Source organism: Liolophura sinensis, chromosome 6, assembly GCF_032854445.1.
Source record: "Liolophura sinensis isolate JHLJ2023 chromosome 6, CUHK_Ljap_v2, whole genome shotgun sequence".
NCBI lineage: Eukaryota > Metazoa > Mollusca > Polyplacophora > Chitonida > Chitonidae > Liolophura > Liolophura sinensis.
In genome coordinates this window covers 68,238,896-68,257,078 of record NC_088300.1, presented here as the reverse complement: position 1 = coordinate 68,257,078, position 18,183 = coordinate 68,238,896, and the positions used below count along the sequence as shown (strand labels likewise).

Genomic DNA, 18,183 nt, shown 5'->3' with positions numbered 1-18,183 from the left:
ATTAAATCTGCAGCCGTTTCAACAAATTGTGAGCAAAATACTGTCAAGTCCCAAACATGGCTGCCGTGTGAATAACATAAAAGCACACAAGAAATTTAATGTTATCAGCACAACCGCAGCACAAAAACACCAACTAGAAAGTTTGATTCCACTTTAAATTTAAAAGGTTCCATAAATGGTGTTTATGTTTTTCACAAAGCTGTCTGGAACAAATACTTTGCCACAGTAAACCACAAGAAGATTTTTGCTTATTTACGTATTACCCCAATCACGATACTTTCACGTTGACTTTTTATTTTTTGTTATTTCCTCTATTCTCTCACGAGCCATGCGGTAAACTACGTCTCTTTCACATACAGTTTAAAAAACCAAATGCACTTAAATGCCCTTGAAGTTCTTTAAGAACTTTTTTAAGCGATGCATTAAATATAAGCCATTAAGAGCGGATGTTAGAACAACAGTTAGGTCCACAATTTATTTTCGCCTTTTTAGGTACAAATAAGATTTCCATCTATAAAGTTTTCAGTAACCTTGGGGTTAATGGAATGGGTTATTTTTTTGTTGTACACAATGAACTTATATGAACCGCTATCCGGTCAAATTATTTAAATTTTGTTCATATGAACAGTAAAATAGAAAAATGTGAAATATGACATACAGAGTAATATACCAAGGAATAAACAACACTCCCACTGTCAACACAGCCAAGACGCTTGCAATCACCTCTTTGTAACAAGCTGGTACGGATGTTTACACAAATTAGACAAAAGCTGTCTTAATGGAAGATATTAAGATATAACATTTACATATCCTATTTGCATGTAGTTGGCAAAAGCAAACAAGTCAGCGAAACGTTTTGTTTTATCTGTTTCATAGATTATAGCATGGTTTATTTTTATAAATTACCTCTCATTTGGTCGAGAGAGTTACAGGTAACGGTAAACAAGGAGTAAAAAGTTAACCCATTGATTCCACGGTTCAGTAATCATGGACAGGGTATTTCTTGCACGCGGTCATTAGTTTCGTATTCATCAAACTCATTCTGTCGACATTGAGCCAGATGTCATTTGTCAGTTTTATTCAGTTAGGATCTATTATAGTCAGTTAAAGAGATTTATTCCAATATCCTAGGGTGGAATTTAGCTGCTAACAAATGACACTTGATTGTTCGACCCAGCACGAGTATTAATCTGGCCAATTGTCTCGCCCCCAGGCTGAGTATTATCACCTGAGATCTCTATAGACTCAGTGAAGCTAATATACTGCACATATCAGCATGAAATTAAGAAAGTGGAGACAGCTAAGCGAAAATCAAAATTATATCATATCATGCAGCATGGTTTTTAGTGGGGCAGCACGTAATCTGAATTTGCAGTTTATATAGTCAATAAACTGATGAAGTAATCAATCTGAAGCACCATCAACATATACGTCAAGAAGGACAACAACGCGCAGTAATTTCTGACATGCGCAATCATTAATATCATAGTATTTCACACTAATGTCTCTAGCGCCGTTGGAGACTCATCGCTATGCATCGAGCTAAGTCCCGTATCCGAGTCATTGTCATCGTGTTGGGTCCATATAAGGTATTCTCTAGAAGCAAGGTCATTCTGTTTTAGCCGCTGTATATTTTCGTGTCGGCAGCTATTATACAGGTAGGTTTGCGGCGGCCGATTTTTCTGTGGCACCGATGACATATTACTGTAATGTTTCTGATCGGGACTTAAAACGGTTAGGGTGTTGTTTTTGTTGACGTCCCTGTACCCCCAGCCGTTAGTCTTCATTCCATGGCTCACGTCCCTATCCCCGGAATGTGAAGTGGCTTGCACTGTTTCCAGGTCAGCTATTAAGGAGTCTAGTAAAGCCTTCTTTTGTTGCCATTCCTGGTTGCAACAGCGAAGGTCCTTGTTGAGATTTTCTAGCTGGATGCCCTGTTCTAAGTTTAGAGCTGTTGACCGGTTAATTTCCACCTGTAATCTCCTCGAGTCACTGTTAATCCATCCAGAGTTAATACGACCCTCTGTATAATTGTAATTCCTGGAATAAGGGTCTTTCCACCTGTCGTTACCGTGCTTATGGTCGGTGTGATCTGAACAAAGCTCCGAACGGTTGCACATTTCTTGTTTCAAAGTGACAGACAGGTTTTGAATTTTTTCCTTCTCCTCGTGAATCCTGTCCTCCAGTTCAATAATACTGTCACAGACTTTGAGGTAGTTTTCCAGATCCACGTGGTCCATCCCCGCGGCAAAATCCTCTGTACTGTCGTCGCTGAGGCTCTCAGATACGCGTCTTGCACATAGTTCTGACCGTTATGCTTCACTCTGTGGTGATGCACGCGAGCCTCGCACGACTCAATCAGTCGGTCTGTATCCTGTATCCTCTGGTACAACGACTGTATCTGTTCCTCCTGAGACATCACAGTCTCCACCAGCGACTCTACAGAGCGGGGTTTGTGTAAATTACTCCTCTCTTTGACGGCACAGTGAGGACACTTGCACTGTGAGCCGCGGCTAGACGAAGAACGACTTCTCGAGCGACGTAAATGTCGCCTTTTCGGTTTTCACCCATTCCACTGAATAATGAAGATCTTCGAATTTCTGAAGTTGAAGTCTGACATTTTTCTGCTCTGTTCCCCAAGCTTTCCACACGCGGAGTATTTTAGTCCTTCCTTGTAGGGGGCGCTCTACATCTCGCCATCTCTCGTAGATGGCATACGTGTGTGCGTAGTCAAGCTCTTCTTTTCGTTCCGTTGAAAGAAGCGCATAAATAATATCGTCACATGTCGTCCTCTTCGTGAGACCAGTCAGCCATTTCTTGTCCCTGTCTACCCAGATTGGAATCTCCACACTAACGGAGGAGGATCTGTACTCCATCTGCAACAACAACATCAAAGAAAATCAGGTTATTCTTCAAATACTCATAAATCACATGATATAATACAAAAGGCTACAGCATACACTGTATGCCAGGGCAGTGAAAATAACGTGATAGTTGGCAAATGTTCACATGTAACCAGTGAAACCCGGCCTCTTGCCAATATGACCTACACAAGCACGAACCAAATGACTACAACCAACAGCCTACAATTACTGCGGTAAAGCTCGTTTCAGGACCTGAAATACGGAAGTTTACTTTACCTGAACACGACAGTACATCTGTACTGTCGTATTCAGGTAGACCAGCAAACACCGCATCACTTCACAAAACCGTGGCAAGAAAGCCCACATATTACATACAATCTGAAAATGGTGACTGGAACTGCACCAACTTTAGAAACACTTTGGAACATTCAAAAAAACATTAGAATAAGCGTAAATAAGTTTCGTGTATAGGTCCAAAGAGCACAGAGTAAGGCAAATTTCTTCAAACAATGCCTATATGATAGCAATGTGCAAAATTAGGCAATGCCTGTCTAGAAAAGAGCAACAAGAATCCAGTATACATGTGCAACGTGCTGTCTCCGATCGATGTATGGTCTAAAGTCCTCTGTTAACCGACAGACCGTCCCATGATTGTAACTAGTGGAGAAGAAGGTTTGAACAACAGAGTAACCTCTTCTTATAGTCTGGACAAATCCACCGGAGGTCACGTGACTACACATGGTGGATTATGAATCTCATGACCGCGGTCAGTTCGTCACTAGCTAAGCCCTGCGCAAGGTGTTTTGGGTCAACCCCCTGGGCGAAGAGCCACTAATCCATAAAATCCTTAAATCCGTTAATATGCGTGTCAGCGGCAAGTTAGGGATCATTAATCCGTGATGATTGCAGGCGCGCGTCCACTTCTGCTTTTTGCTCATATTTATCACCGAGATTAACAGATGAATGCGGACAAAGATCTAACGGAAAAATCCACTGGTTGTGTGAAGGCGGAAATCGCTAACCGTCATGAATATTTATGATGGAGTCGAAAACAATTTCAATTGAACCGTCGGTGTTTATGACTTGACATCGAAATATTCAATATGCAGATCACAACATTAGCAAAAGAAAATATTCATCTTTTACCTGTTAATTGTTTTCCGAAAATGTATTACCACCTCGTTAACTTTCCACATGACTAATCATTATAAACGCCTTAACAAGCAGCGCAACTGACCAATACGCATATAGGCGGCTAAGGTACACTATACAAATGATACAGGCATATCGGCCTACTTGGTGATCACCTCGATTCTCCACTGTCTTGGCTACAATCGGCATATGCGTCGACTGGCGTGGTGACCCATGTATATGTAATAAGAAACAATGACTAATAATAACGAGAGAAAGTTTCCAGCAGGGATTCAATTTTGGCTATTTTTACATTCGGCTTTGTATCGTCCTGTGCTTAATAAATAACAATGGTCTGAAATAAAGCGTTGGCGAGACAGAAGCTACAATCAATTAATAACAGACGATTTATACATACAGACCTATTTTTAAACCAGGTGCATTCCTAATGTTAATATTAAGACTGGACTAATATTAATATATATGCGCGATGCAAATAAGTCGGGATGAAAGGATTAGTTTGATACGAAACCGATGTTATTTAATCTGTTGCTGGGGATATATGAAAACGCGTTCCTGTCTAGATCCTTAAGTCCACCAATTGTTGCTAACAGACAATAGATTCATGGCAAACTACAACCATCGTGCTGAACTGGCACATATTCGCAATGACTGCGCCTTCCCAGTAGAAATGTCGATGTGGACTCGCACCCAGGCCCTTCACCGAATAGCCCACCTATGTTAAAACACAGGTTAAAACACAGAAAATTTTGCTGACTGACTGACCGAAAGATCGACAGACCGGCAGAACGCCTAACCAACCAACATACAGACAGACATAGCCACCAATAGAGCAGCCCCAATATGTGATGTCGAATATGAAGATATGCCATGTATAAGACAAATGGACGACAGAATCAATCTCCAGCGAAGTCAGCAAAGGTAATGCAGTGCCTTTTCCCACGCAATGGCTACTCAGGCCAATTGTTATTTATTTGTTATTAAGACTTTAAGAGAGGAAGTTGTATGTTCCTCGCTTGGCGTTTAGCATGAAGGAGATGCAATGACTGGTTGACCTGTATAATGGCTCGGGCGGGGCGGCTTACTTGCCTTCAGTAAGTCGTCTCAGTGACGGAGCACTAGATAAAAGAGCTTTGGAAATCCGTCCTGCAACAAGGAGGCACATTATATGCAGTCTAAGGATTCCTTCGTCGTCATATGACTGAAATATTGTTAAGTACGACGTTAAACCCCAAGCACTCACTCACTCGTCAGTCAGTCAATCACTATCACATAGCAATCACTGTGACAGTTGGAAAAGTAACTGTTGCACATTCCTTAGAACAAAAACAATATATTGGACTTTACCACATCTAAAGGTTTCTCTGACCGTGCAATGAGGTCGCAGTCAGGTATACAGCTCTTGCTATAGCTAAACTGCAGATTTAAATCAGAAGGGGTAACACGGTGATTTACCCCGGACACTCAGGTATACCCTATCCATAAATCTGAATGGGGTCGTTAAACACCAGTGAGATAAATAAATAAATAAATAATTCACCTATAGGTACACAATGGCATTTCAACACATTTTCGCAAATAAGAGAGCATATCTAACTAACAACTTCACATTCATGAAGTTTTATAAAGCTAAAACGCATGACCACTGGACAAAGATATCAAGCGATATACGATTAGAATTCTACCGTATGAATAGGTACATATGCTTAAAATCCTTTCTTCTCTCCCATTTCCGTCTTAGTTTGACATTCTGTACATGAAGACTGGTGACTTTATAAAGCCCACCTCTTGCTGCTCTCGAATAATTTTTTCTACTGTCTTCTTTCCCGGTTTTATATTTGAACTATCGACCTATTTTACACTGATCAACTTTATTTTGCCTTTTCTAATTTTGGATGTTAACTTTAGGCCGACTGAGACCTGCCAACAGGAAACGTCAACAAAATGTTGACAAACAAGTGAAATGTCGATATTTTGTGCGGGTTTTAATGTCATACGTCAGTATATTGACCTGTCCATGCACTCGATATAAGTTGGGACACCCCATCCGGCACCTGTGGCCGCCCCAGCGCAGCTACACTGTAGGAAACTGTGGATCGACACTAATGTGTCTGCGCATGTCAACACTACACTATAGCGATGTACGAAACAAAGATGGACGCATTCAGTTAAATTAACCCATTAACTTCCAGCTGCCCAGGCTACAGATGCTTCACTGGCTAATTGTTTATGGTAATGGAAGCTTGATTACATTTGCATACCAGCTCTATTCGGCCACACGAAGACCACACATGCATTAACATATCATTTGTGATGGTTCTGTAAGACTGACCTGATTGTAAGTATGCCAATTACAGTTCAGGTCGCCAACAGGTGAAACAGAGTCCAATGTCTAATTTCTAAAGATTAGTTTCATTAACAAAAATTAGCATCACAATCTCTTAAAGCAAGAAAAAGTATCTCCGTAACGCACGCTTTCATTGTCTGTACATGTAAACTAAGGGCTATGTCTATACAGCCCCTAGTCCGTCACAAGTCATTCCTTACACCTATAAACTTTCACAAGAGACACTATACAATTCACTACACAGATGCAAATTAGTTTCTCTGTTAATTCAGTTTACTCAATACTGCCACCGCTACTTTTCCAAAAGAGAAAACATGAGTGTAAAGCAATAAGAAACGTCGTATAAAAGTACGAACCAAGCTAATGGATTCCCTATATACAGTATCAGTCCTGATACTGCATGTAAACAATACTTTAGCTATTAATACATAAACACTATGTAGTGTGCTCATATTGCATGAAAATTGCACTTACTCCCTTGGTATCTACTGGTATCCATCCTTAGCTCAAAGTGTAATACATGTATATAATAAGTAGCGATACTGCATTAACACTGCGCTCAGAACCTTTGGACACAACCTATGAGATTCCTGGTATATATGCACTATAGTCTGTACAAATACTTCATCTGGACCGCATTAAAACCTTGGCAAACCATTGAATGGAGGTGGTATAATGACCTGTGGCGTCCAGGTAATGAGGTGTACGTGTGTCAAGATCGGGTTACCACACCACTCCCATCACCCCACAACCCCATCTATCACCGGGAGACTCCCGCCACATGATCTGCTGAATGCGATAACAGGGTATGTACACCTAAGTCCGAAAAGCACTCCTACATATCGGGCATAATCCCGCCGACCAGGGGCGGGAACGATCTGCAACCGTATACAACACCTCTGTGGGAGACGGTGAGACGTACGCCAGTGTTTGCACCCAGACACTATTACGGGTTGGCCTTCCTCAGTGACACGTGGCCGGGTTAGGCAAGGATCGTCAGGCTCAGTAACGACTCGGGTATCATGTATCACCCACCATTTTTATCGCACTGATTTTAATCACCCTGGGACCCTTTTTTATATACCTGGCGTCACATCAATGAAATTGATGTACACCTAAAAATGTTACTGCTAGATATAGTTTCCAGCTGATTTGTTTAGCGAAGCACGTGCGTTGCATGGTTGTTAAAACATTCCACGAGAAACGAGGCTAAAAAGAGTAAAGTAAAGAACTAGTGTGTACACCATTCAAGACATCAAGTGATGTATGGTTTCCTTCAATGTTAGCCAATTGTTCACAGTGATCTGTCATATACGTGATGTGTTTACGAACCTCCAGTGATTCTTCTGACAGATTAAACCAGTGGTATAATTCAAACGATTTAATCATAAAGTAATGATTATAATCGAAGTGGATTAGATTAAGATTTTTACCTACCTATATATATATAGCATATACCTGTACTAACTAAACATAGAGGCGTCCCCTGTATAATGAATGACACTATATTATAAGGCTTTATAAGTACTCTCCGGTTTTCACATCCCTCAACAGCCAAGCTATAAATGCATGCACTACAACACTATTTTACTTTTATAAATATCACCTCTTTGACACCCAGTGTACTAAAACACTTTTAGTTATGCGAATATCATCTCTTTGATACTTAAATGAAATGAATGATACACCGCTCGAAGACTAACATCTCGCGATATACACTTATAGGCTATACAGCATTAGTATACATGGGAAACAAACAGCATTCACGTATAGGTTCCCTCTGCAGACAACAGTGTACCCAAAACAGACACAAGAAGATACACATTAACTGTAATAAACAGGCAGAGCATGTACTTTGCTTGCACATTTTAATTGTTAAATTACACTTTCAATATGTACCAAATCGTATACCTTTGGTACACGTGCCTGTGTACATCGCTCGTTAAACAAAATGTCTTTTTTGCAATACAATGCACCCTTGCTTTTGGGAATAGGCCTTACCTTTCAATAAGTTCAATACTCAAGACAACTGCAAACAAACGTCTTCCAAGAGCGAATAACCAAAGAGAACTAACGACACATCGCCGTTCCCATCAGTGAGGCTTGAGACTGAGAACATACTGAGAATATTTGGGAGTCCGCCTTCACACACGCACATTCCTGAGAGCACAGTTGGTGTATTCTTTCCATAAACACACGGGCCTCATTCAGCAAAAAGCGAACACAGCGTGTTCTCACGAGCAATTTATATTTCAATTAACTTCCGAACACATGCTTCCTTGTGCATGTCTTCATTAACATGTCATACATAGTTAATATATGCAGATTATGCAAGAGATAGTCGCGGAAGGTCGATGTCGTATATGATGAAGACATACACGAAGCATGTGACGGAGAATACCGATGTTTCCCGATAAGGAGCCGATAACAAAACATGCTTGGTATGCCATTAGCATAACCATTAAAAAACAATTCACACAATCTCGGTTGACATGCAGTTGTTCTCTTTAGAATCAACTATAGTAAAAGAAATGACGTATATGTACAAAAAAGTCATGTGAGCATTCCAATGGCGTGGATGCCATATACCGCCGTGTAGCAGTAAAGATGTAATCAATCTCTTGCCATGTTCTCGCCACGATAAGGCCCAAATTTTACCGACGTGGCGTTAAGCCATAATCATTCATCCATTCATTCATTTTTTAACTGAACTTATTCCGTTCATGGCGTTTGTGTTTAGAAGCAACAGTTCGTCGACTGTTTATATTGAAATAACCCTTACAAGTTATTCAATATTAGCTACATGCAGTGATCAAACTTATCTAACAAAGACTTTGCTCCTTGCATGGCATTATAGCACTCGTGTCAGTTCCTTACATACAAACTTGTATTAATGTTATCTTCCGTTATAAGCCCTTATAAATTAACATCAAAATTTTCTAAGCACTTGTCAAATCTTGACGAACACCAGATTTTGAAACATTATGGGTGATTCCATTACTTTATAGACGTATAAATGTTGTCAGGTCAGTCTAGATCTGAGATCTGTTATATTCTTTCCAGTTTAGCTTTCAGAAATACAGATCTGTACTCATCCGCTCACCAACATGCAAGTCGGAACACTTTTCAAATGTCCTGTCATCAATATACCAATGCTGTACCCCACGTCTACTTTAATCCTATACATCAATTCTTACTTTACATCACGTAGTTATCCCAAACAATTATAAACAATGAAGACCACAACGTCAAAATTAACAGAAGTGTAGGTGTCGCATCGAAAGAAAGCCAAACTTCCACAACAGCAAGTTTCGATACGAATCAGCCACACTCCGACATTAATTTTTGCTTTGATAATGAACACTAGGGACTATAAGAATCTATTGTGAAAAAACAAGATGATCTTAATTTTAGGAAGAGCAGTTGTGTCCACCCTCTATACAGCAACGGAGACGCGTTTTTTTGAGAATGTCGGTTTGCGAAGTTTTCATGCTGTCCGAGTGGAGTTTTCGACGATGAAAATTGAAGACGTATAAAGAATGCTCTGTAGACGTATAAATGTTGTCAGTATCCAAATCATAAGTTTATAAATTATAGTTAATCAAAATATGCACCTCAAATGCGCTTTGATTGCGACTGTTCATAATCCAACGGTTTGATTTTATTCAACACGATGCGTATCCTGCCCCTAATCCAGGGTTAAGTATTTCAGATTATAAATTACGAATAATAAAACATTTGAAATAAAAGACTTCGCTCGGTATAAAGCTATATGCTACATGTGTTATCCAATACACACGACACTGTCTGGCAAATGTTGTCCATACTTTACGGTGTATGTTTAATTTCTCGTTTGCTTTTCTCCATGGATTGTCAATGAACTGCTTTCTGCCCACGATATTCAGCGACCAGCCGCGAGCAGTATTTTAGCAGAAACCATAGATATGCGTCTATCACATCTAACCATCTTGACCCTTTCAAGAAAAACGTATTATCATCAAATTATCGCGCATTGTTTGATGTAAACCTCAGAAATGTAAGTAATCGGGTGAAAATACAATTTGTCAGTTTATACAAGCAAGAGAGAGAGCCAGAAAGATAAACAAAAGAGCTGCGCCGTACATACGCCGGGGAGGTGTGATCATCAATTTTCATTAACATGACAGCGCTTCAGTGAGCCATGAAAGTTGACGTGTTGGGAGTAAGGAGCTGGTCAAACAGGCTAACCATCTTACATATGCCCCGTGGGGGACATCACAGTGAGCGATGTGAAACTCAGGAGTGTATATACACAGGTCACTGCTGAGTGAAAGAAGATTTAGATGGAGCGCTCACTACGATATGACTACATGTAGTTAACAAAAACGCCGGGTTAAAACTTCTCTAGTGACATGCCCTAAGTGATGATATCTTTACATCACAATTTACTGAGTAAATAATTTACTCTTTTTATTTGGAAAAGATACGCCATTCTCATCATACCCAGCCCAACGTTCCAATTTAAATAGAACACTATAAGGACTTTAGGACATTTGTAAATGTACAGGTGACTGCATCCCACTTCACGCTACACCTGACGAAAATGGTGTTTAGCACCAGAGAAAGTTTGCGCTACCGACGTTGTTTTTATTTTTTACGATAGGCTAATAAAATGGCTACGCTGCTCTAATTTGGTTTTCAACATATGAGTATTAAAAACACGCATGCGTACAGCACATATGTTATCACATAACAGTTACATGGTGGACTTATCTCAAGCCGTTAAGTCAATTTCTGCACCTGGTCTCGGGCAGACAACCAGGCGCTGTGATCTGGGATGTCAGTACCCTGGAGTAAGCGACTTGAGGCTGGTGGGGGGGGGGGGGGGGGGGGGGGCACCTGTGCTGCATGTGCATGATAAAACTCCCTGAAATGTTTTATAATGAGTAAAATATTTACACATCTTTGTCGTTATCCTGTACCACACATTTACTCTCAAAAGAAAATGCGTACATTTTCATACATTTGTGTAGTCCGCTTTGTAATTTAAAAAGATGTGTACCACAATTTGGTACACACTGAAAGTGTAGGTAAATAAAGCCGATATATGCAAGGTACACATTAATGTTCCTGTGTACATTTGTTAAATGTAATGTGTGTGTGTGGTGTACATCTTGTGTATTTTTGTCCACAGTTGCTTATAGAGAGTATACCCTTACGTCACTTATCTATAGGCCTAAGGCCCACAACGACTTCTACAATGATCTTCATCTGTAAGCCAGCTTGCAAGTGATATCTAGATTAAGCCGCGGCATGCTATGCATATTAAGCTTCGGTTAATTCCCTTGATACTAATATGTGACATTCTAATTAAAATCTCCGAAATAGACGGCCGACCACCTTAGTAAATGTAATTAAATCTAATGTTCTATCTGCGCATTTCTTACCTGACACGGATTTATCTGCTTCTAGTGCCATTCAGGGAAAGCAACAACGCTGTATAACTGTACAATATCCCCGTGCCGTCAGGATCAGGCCTAAGTTTCGTAAGGCAAGACTTCGAGCTATGCCGTTACTCACGTCAGCGTGGCTGTCGCGGGGAAACTGACATCACAAGTTGACAAGACTGATAGTGATGGAACGGGGGAGTAGACCCGACATCATCGCCGTACTGCACCTGCTGGCGTTGACACAGTCAGGGCGAGACGAAGTATACCACCGCGACATTTCAAGACGAAAGCCAGCGCGCATTGGAAAGAAGTATGTAGTTTGTTTGCCGTGCAATGCGTGTAACTGATGCGACTCGTAGATGACTCAGTCTGCTACACACCCTCTACTGCAAGTGTTACTTCACTGCATATGGATTCTTTCGAGTGCTCAGGGGTTCAATCCTCATATTTGCCATTTATGGAGGAGATCTGATTAAATCTATTGTCAGTCTGGTCCAGCAGCAATCTAATCATCCGATACGTATGCCATAGGACATATATATAGCGGGATTATCGTATTAATCCCTAGTTTCCCGGAATGCAATCCTGCCACACTCTCCACAGCTATGACCTCACACCTCTCCTGTAATTAAGCCAATACTTCACCTGGTTGGGCCTCTCAAACGGCGGTGGGGTAATCGCGAGGATTTCCGTATTATGTCACAATATTTGAATATCAATTAAAGCGATCGTGTAGACAGAACTCGCTCTCTGTCCACTGGCTTATGTGTGACAGACGCTTGGCAGTTTCCGTGTCGAGCTAACATGCGAGGACCCAGACTCCACGAAAACAAGCAAACAAACAAACAGGCAAACAGAAAAATAATGAATTTGCGAGCTGTAGCCTTTACTTTGCAAATGTTACAGGTCAATCAAACCAGGACGACGGATAGACTTCTGGGTCTTTTCGCAAAAAATATAAGAAAGCTGACTTTGCAGTTAATGACCAGGTAGTCACAGTTGAATGGGGAAGCGGGAGGGGGGGGCTGCTTGTCAACCAAAATACAGTGCCCAGAGGCTTGAGGATTAACTTCGCTTTCTCGAGAACAACACTCCCATAAAAGTGACAAATTGCGCTGAAAACTATATATATATATATATATATATAAATTGCATTACATGATCGTGCAGACTCTCTCTCCATTTACACGAGCGGTATATCCTGGATCAATCCTGGGTCGGGTCACACATAAAACTTTAAGAGGCAGTTGTAGCTTCCTCGCTTGGCGTTCAGTTAAGGGGATAGTGCAACGACTGTTTGACCCCCATGAGTATAATGGCCCGCGTGGGACAGCTCACTTCCCTCGGTACGTCGAAGCAACACTAAATAAAAGAATGGAGGAAATCCGTCCTGCAACAAGGAGGCACATTACACGTACATGCATTCTAAGGATTCCTTCACCGTCGTATGACTGAAAAATTGTTCAGTACGACGTTAAACCCCAAGCACTCACTCTTCATACGTGTCTATGGTTATGAAGTGATCGTACTAAAACATTAACTGGTCTCTACAGACAGTGAGTATGCTGCGCATACCAATCTTGCATGCAGTTATATTCAAGGGCTAGCAAACATGAAACTGAAGTATCATAAGTAGAAAGACAAAAATTAGAACTGTATACAGGAAAGCTGTGAGTTCAAGTCCAGCTTACGCTAGCTTCCTCTCCGGCCGTACGCGGGAAGACCTGAAGGCAATCTGCAGATGGTCCTGGGTTTCCCCCGGGCTCTACCCATTTTCCTCCCACCGTAATGCAGGCCGCTGTCCTGTAAGTGAAATATTCTTGACTACGACGTAAAAACACCGATCAAAGAAATCAATGAAAAAATATTTACTGAATCAAATGCAGTCAAATATTTGGATTGTATAATAGGCTGTTCGGATCACACTGACGTGGTAAATCACTTTAAGGTTTCAAAAAATATACAATCAGACACGATCATCTGTTTGTCGATTCTTACAATTCTTGCAAACAAGGCTTCTATTTGCGCTGGAAAGCGTGCTTTCAAAAGCATTGTTTATGAAAGGCTTGTTTTCGTTTTTTATTTCTCAACGAAGGCAAGGAAATAAAATTGTTACAAATCAAGTGAACCGTGGGATAAGACGGGATTGTATCTTATCACAAGTCCGAGTTGTCATAAATCTCGCAGATATAGGACAAAAGACACTGGGGCGCCGATGAGTGACACGTTCATTTTTAGACCACCTATCCCTATCGTTATCAATAATAAAGGTTCGACAGCTATCGATGGACATAGAAAAATGTTGTTTAGTATAATATAGGCTTTCTAACACCACGTTACACTAACGTGCTCCTATATTATTTATATCTAACTGATGTATACCGGCAGCCGCAATATAACGGCCATACATCAAGATACCATATATGAGCAATTATGCATCATTAATTCTCGCTGTTGACAAGGTCGTATGTTGTAGATGGTTTCTTGTAATATTACAAAATATCCAAAAGGCAATATATCAAAACATGGACATGTTTTTTTCATTATATATATATATATATATATATATATATATATATATATATATATATATATATATATATATGTATATATACATCTGCGCAACGTGTGAAACAAAATCGCGGCGATATAAAACTGATATTCGTTAATTTATGCAACATGCATGATTACCAAAGTTGTTTTCTTAGTTAGGACAGATCCTTACAACAAAAAGTGCATCGATAACGTCTTAATATAGCTTAAACAAAAACGTTGTTGCAATGGTTTTTGTGTCGCTATAACGTATTACGAATGCGAGAATTGAGTTGCGATGTGTCTACATCGAGATGCAAAATGAACCCGTTATGCTATACCGTTTTGCCTACAAAAAGACATCGGCATATTGATGTGTGCTGATATAAACTTGATATAAAAAGACACGGGGACAGTTCGCCAATATAACCCATGATATCTGGGTTTACAGCGTACAAACAGTGGATCCAAAATCTCCAATCCCGAAATAACTCGACATGGAGTATGAAGATGTCACAAGACATGACATATTGTCAAGCAGCCCTTACAAAAAAAATCGTACATGATAAGGTGATAGTTCAACTTTTCTTTAGATAGAAGTGGAAATATACTTTTTCTTAAACTGCCCAAAATACATAAAATAATAGTTTAAAGAATGATTAGATCCTGCACCATGCAGTATACTATACGATATCATCGTATTTAATACGCTGTAATGTCAGAAGTCTTTCAATCCACTTGTGGCCAGGTACCTATTCAGTGAGCTAAAATTGTTCGAATACTAAAGCAACAATCCGTCACCTATACCGCAGTTAGAATGAAACATCATAAGTAAATGCTCTCAGAATCTCACGTGAATAGGCGTGAATCAGCGTGGTTTTCAAGGATTCCAATTATCAGCTTTAACTTGTTTACATCGTTCAATACACCAACCTGCACATATGCCTGTGTGGAGCACACGCGCGATATAATGACTGGTGTGATACAGGCCCTAGTATATCGACTTCATCATGAGATTATGTGTAGGTGTTGGTTTGTGTCGCACTCCCGGTTTGATTTCAAACTTTACGAGTGTGCGTCACGAACGTACCACACTTTAAACCCGCGACATCCCTTTAGAACCGCGATCATTTTTCAAAACTCAGGCATACAGCAGAGGCTATTACACATTCCTTCACCTGAGCTAACAACCCGATAAAAAGAGGTCGCCATAAAACTGCACCCAAGCATGCCCCGGTTTATCTATATACCCACTATATGTAACGGGCACCGTAATGCGGGTTCAAAAAATACCGCTGCCTATACACGGCAAATGCTCTCCCACCCTCCACCCCCAGCCCTACCCCCTACAAGACTTCGCACCTCTCCGCACAAGCTAATAGCGTAGACACACTATATCCGACAAACCCTTTGGTGTGTAATTACTGAATACCTCATATACAATTACAGCCATAAACTAGTATAGAGCGAGATCTCGTACATATGCTATTGTTCAAAACAGAATAAAAACCAGGTATAAACACTGCTGTTAGAAACTCTCTTTGATTCTTTACCCTGGTATAAGGTGTGCTACAACTGTTACTGACGCGAAAATCATGTGGCGAACAGTGTTTGAAAAAAGCTTGATAAAGCTGGAGATGGAAATTAGATAAGAGTCCTGGGTTAGATAACATACTGTTTACTAAGTTTGCCTTGATTACTGAATCTGATTGAAAATAAACTCTGCGCTAACAGCATTTTTCTTACGCAGCTTGCTATTTAAATAGACAATTTATGACTCACTGCTGTCTTGTAAACTGCAATCTCTTATACCTTTCAATGGCAGTTTTATCAACCGGTGGATATAAGAACACAAACATATCATGCACATACGTAGATAACCTCAAATCTACCTGATATCAGCATGATCGCATTGCCTTTACGTTTACAGGTAAAGCACGGATTGACACTGTACAGCCTGTATTCCATAACACGTCTGAGAAACTGTTTTGAATGCTCGGTTACACAAGAAACGAAATTATAGCAGACTGAGATCAAGTCTGCCAGTTTTCTGCACACTTACCTCTGTCGTCCGTTTCACAGGATATATATGTATTCAAATGTCCAGTTACACTATCGGGATACTTTGGCTATAACCAACAAGCTCCCACATTAAACAGCCGTTCGCCTATTCGGTATCCCACACACTGAGAAAGCTTAAGGCTCCCTGGTTCGCTGGCGGCCACTCTGTATCAGATGGCCCAAGTCGTACACACACGTGCTATTTCAGTCACGGTATCACCTATTTGGCTGTACTGTACATATATTAATCACCTCCGGCTATGATATTTTACATTAACTATGGCTAACTATCTCCTATTAGCGTGTTAAAATAGCCGAAAACACATAAAACGCTCAATTTCCTTTTTGAGTGGATTGGTATACGTCTTGGCATATAAATTAAATAAGTTAAAGTTATTTCCCACGACTTAAGACCGAAATCCACGAACCAGGGGTTCCCACCACTTGGCAAAATAGCGTATATAAAATTTGGTCATCGAGATGTGTGTGCAAAAATACGTTCCATTCCCTTCCGTTGAATGCACAAGTTTGTTTATTTACTTATCTTTATGTCATTGCTGAAGGTCCTGTTGTTGTTGCAGGGTTCTTATTTGTATGAAATTCTGAATGTCCAATAGTGATTTAAACTTCTGACATAGTGCACTGTTTATGCAATGCTGGCATAATTAATGTCAATTTACGCAAACATAATTGAAATATTTAGGAAGTAAACATGTCATTAAAATAAATCAATGCTACAATGCCCGCAGTCACTTCCTCGTAACCAAATCAGCCAAAGTTTGCTTTCCAAGAGCATTGACACAACCAACTTTGTCGTAGAAGTAAATGAAGTGGTACATATGGGTACGTAACCTTAGTAACACGTGTACATTTCATAGGTCAGCTATATCCGGCATCTGACAGCTTTCTCGCTCACGTTATATCTTGACTGACATTTTGACCAGACAATAAAGTGATATATATGGCGGGTGATATGAAATAGCGCCGGTGGCATTCAGCACCAAGCTGAACAACATAATGAAACAAATGTATATGAGATCGCATATTTAATTCCCTTATTTCTGCGCTTTCTACACGTACTACAAGCATTACACACATGAGCTGTGATATTTTTACTTACCTGATGAAAAGGCAACCGACTTAACGGTCCCGAAATTCTCCAGCTGATGTTCATTTCTGTGTCCCTCGCAGCTGGTCGCTAGTGACAAGTATCACAGACACAGATGCAATTAACTATCCCTAGATTAAACACACTGCCCGGTCATTTTAACACCTGACCAGACGTTGACTGCCCAGGCCTCGGGCAAACAGGTAAGCTAATAACACATTTATATAGGGGTGAACTTATTAATCTGTCTCTACTGTCAGTTTTCTCCTCGATTGCACCGACAAAAAATACGTGCTTATAACTTGTCAAAAACTTCACGGGCATTCGGCCACTTTTAACAAAAGACAGGCAAGTGTCACTTTTTTCTTTAGCACATGCATGCACAGGTCACGTGACTCCAGGCGGGGGCTATGTCCTAACCGTTGTCCCTGTTAACAAGATTGAACTCATCACACCGGATTTAAAATTATGCAGGTTGGACTGCTGATTACTGGCGGGGCGTGTTAACAAAAGGGTTGGGTCAGTGCCGTCATTCAAGAGGGTGATAAGGAGCTGTCAGTGGCGTGTCAGGTCTTAGAATACGACTACCAGGGGTAGGGATCACGGGACAAATCAGGCATAACAAGCCGATATACCTGCTCAATACACCTGTAGATGTAGCAGACTGCAAGGAGACAAAATGACCATATT

At 40.5% G+C, this 18,183-nt stretch overlaps 1 protein-coding gene across 1 annotated transcript; it reads right to left on the bottom strand.

Moving 5' to 3' along the window:
- Positions 1-1,100: 1,100 nt before the first annotated feature.
- Positions 1,101-16,400, bottom strand: LOC135468617 (ras association domain-containing protein 10-like). The gene is given in 4 exon segments (XM_064746965.1): positions 1,101-2,272; positions 2,275-2,558; positions 2,560-2,876; positions 16,387-16,400. Coding segments are annotated over 3 exon segments (1,380 nt in total). The 5' UTR covers positions 16,387-16,400; the 3' UTR covers positions 1,101-1,493.
- Positions 16,401-18,183: the final 1,783 nt, after the last annotated feature.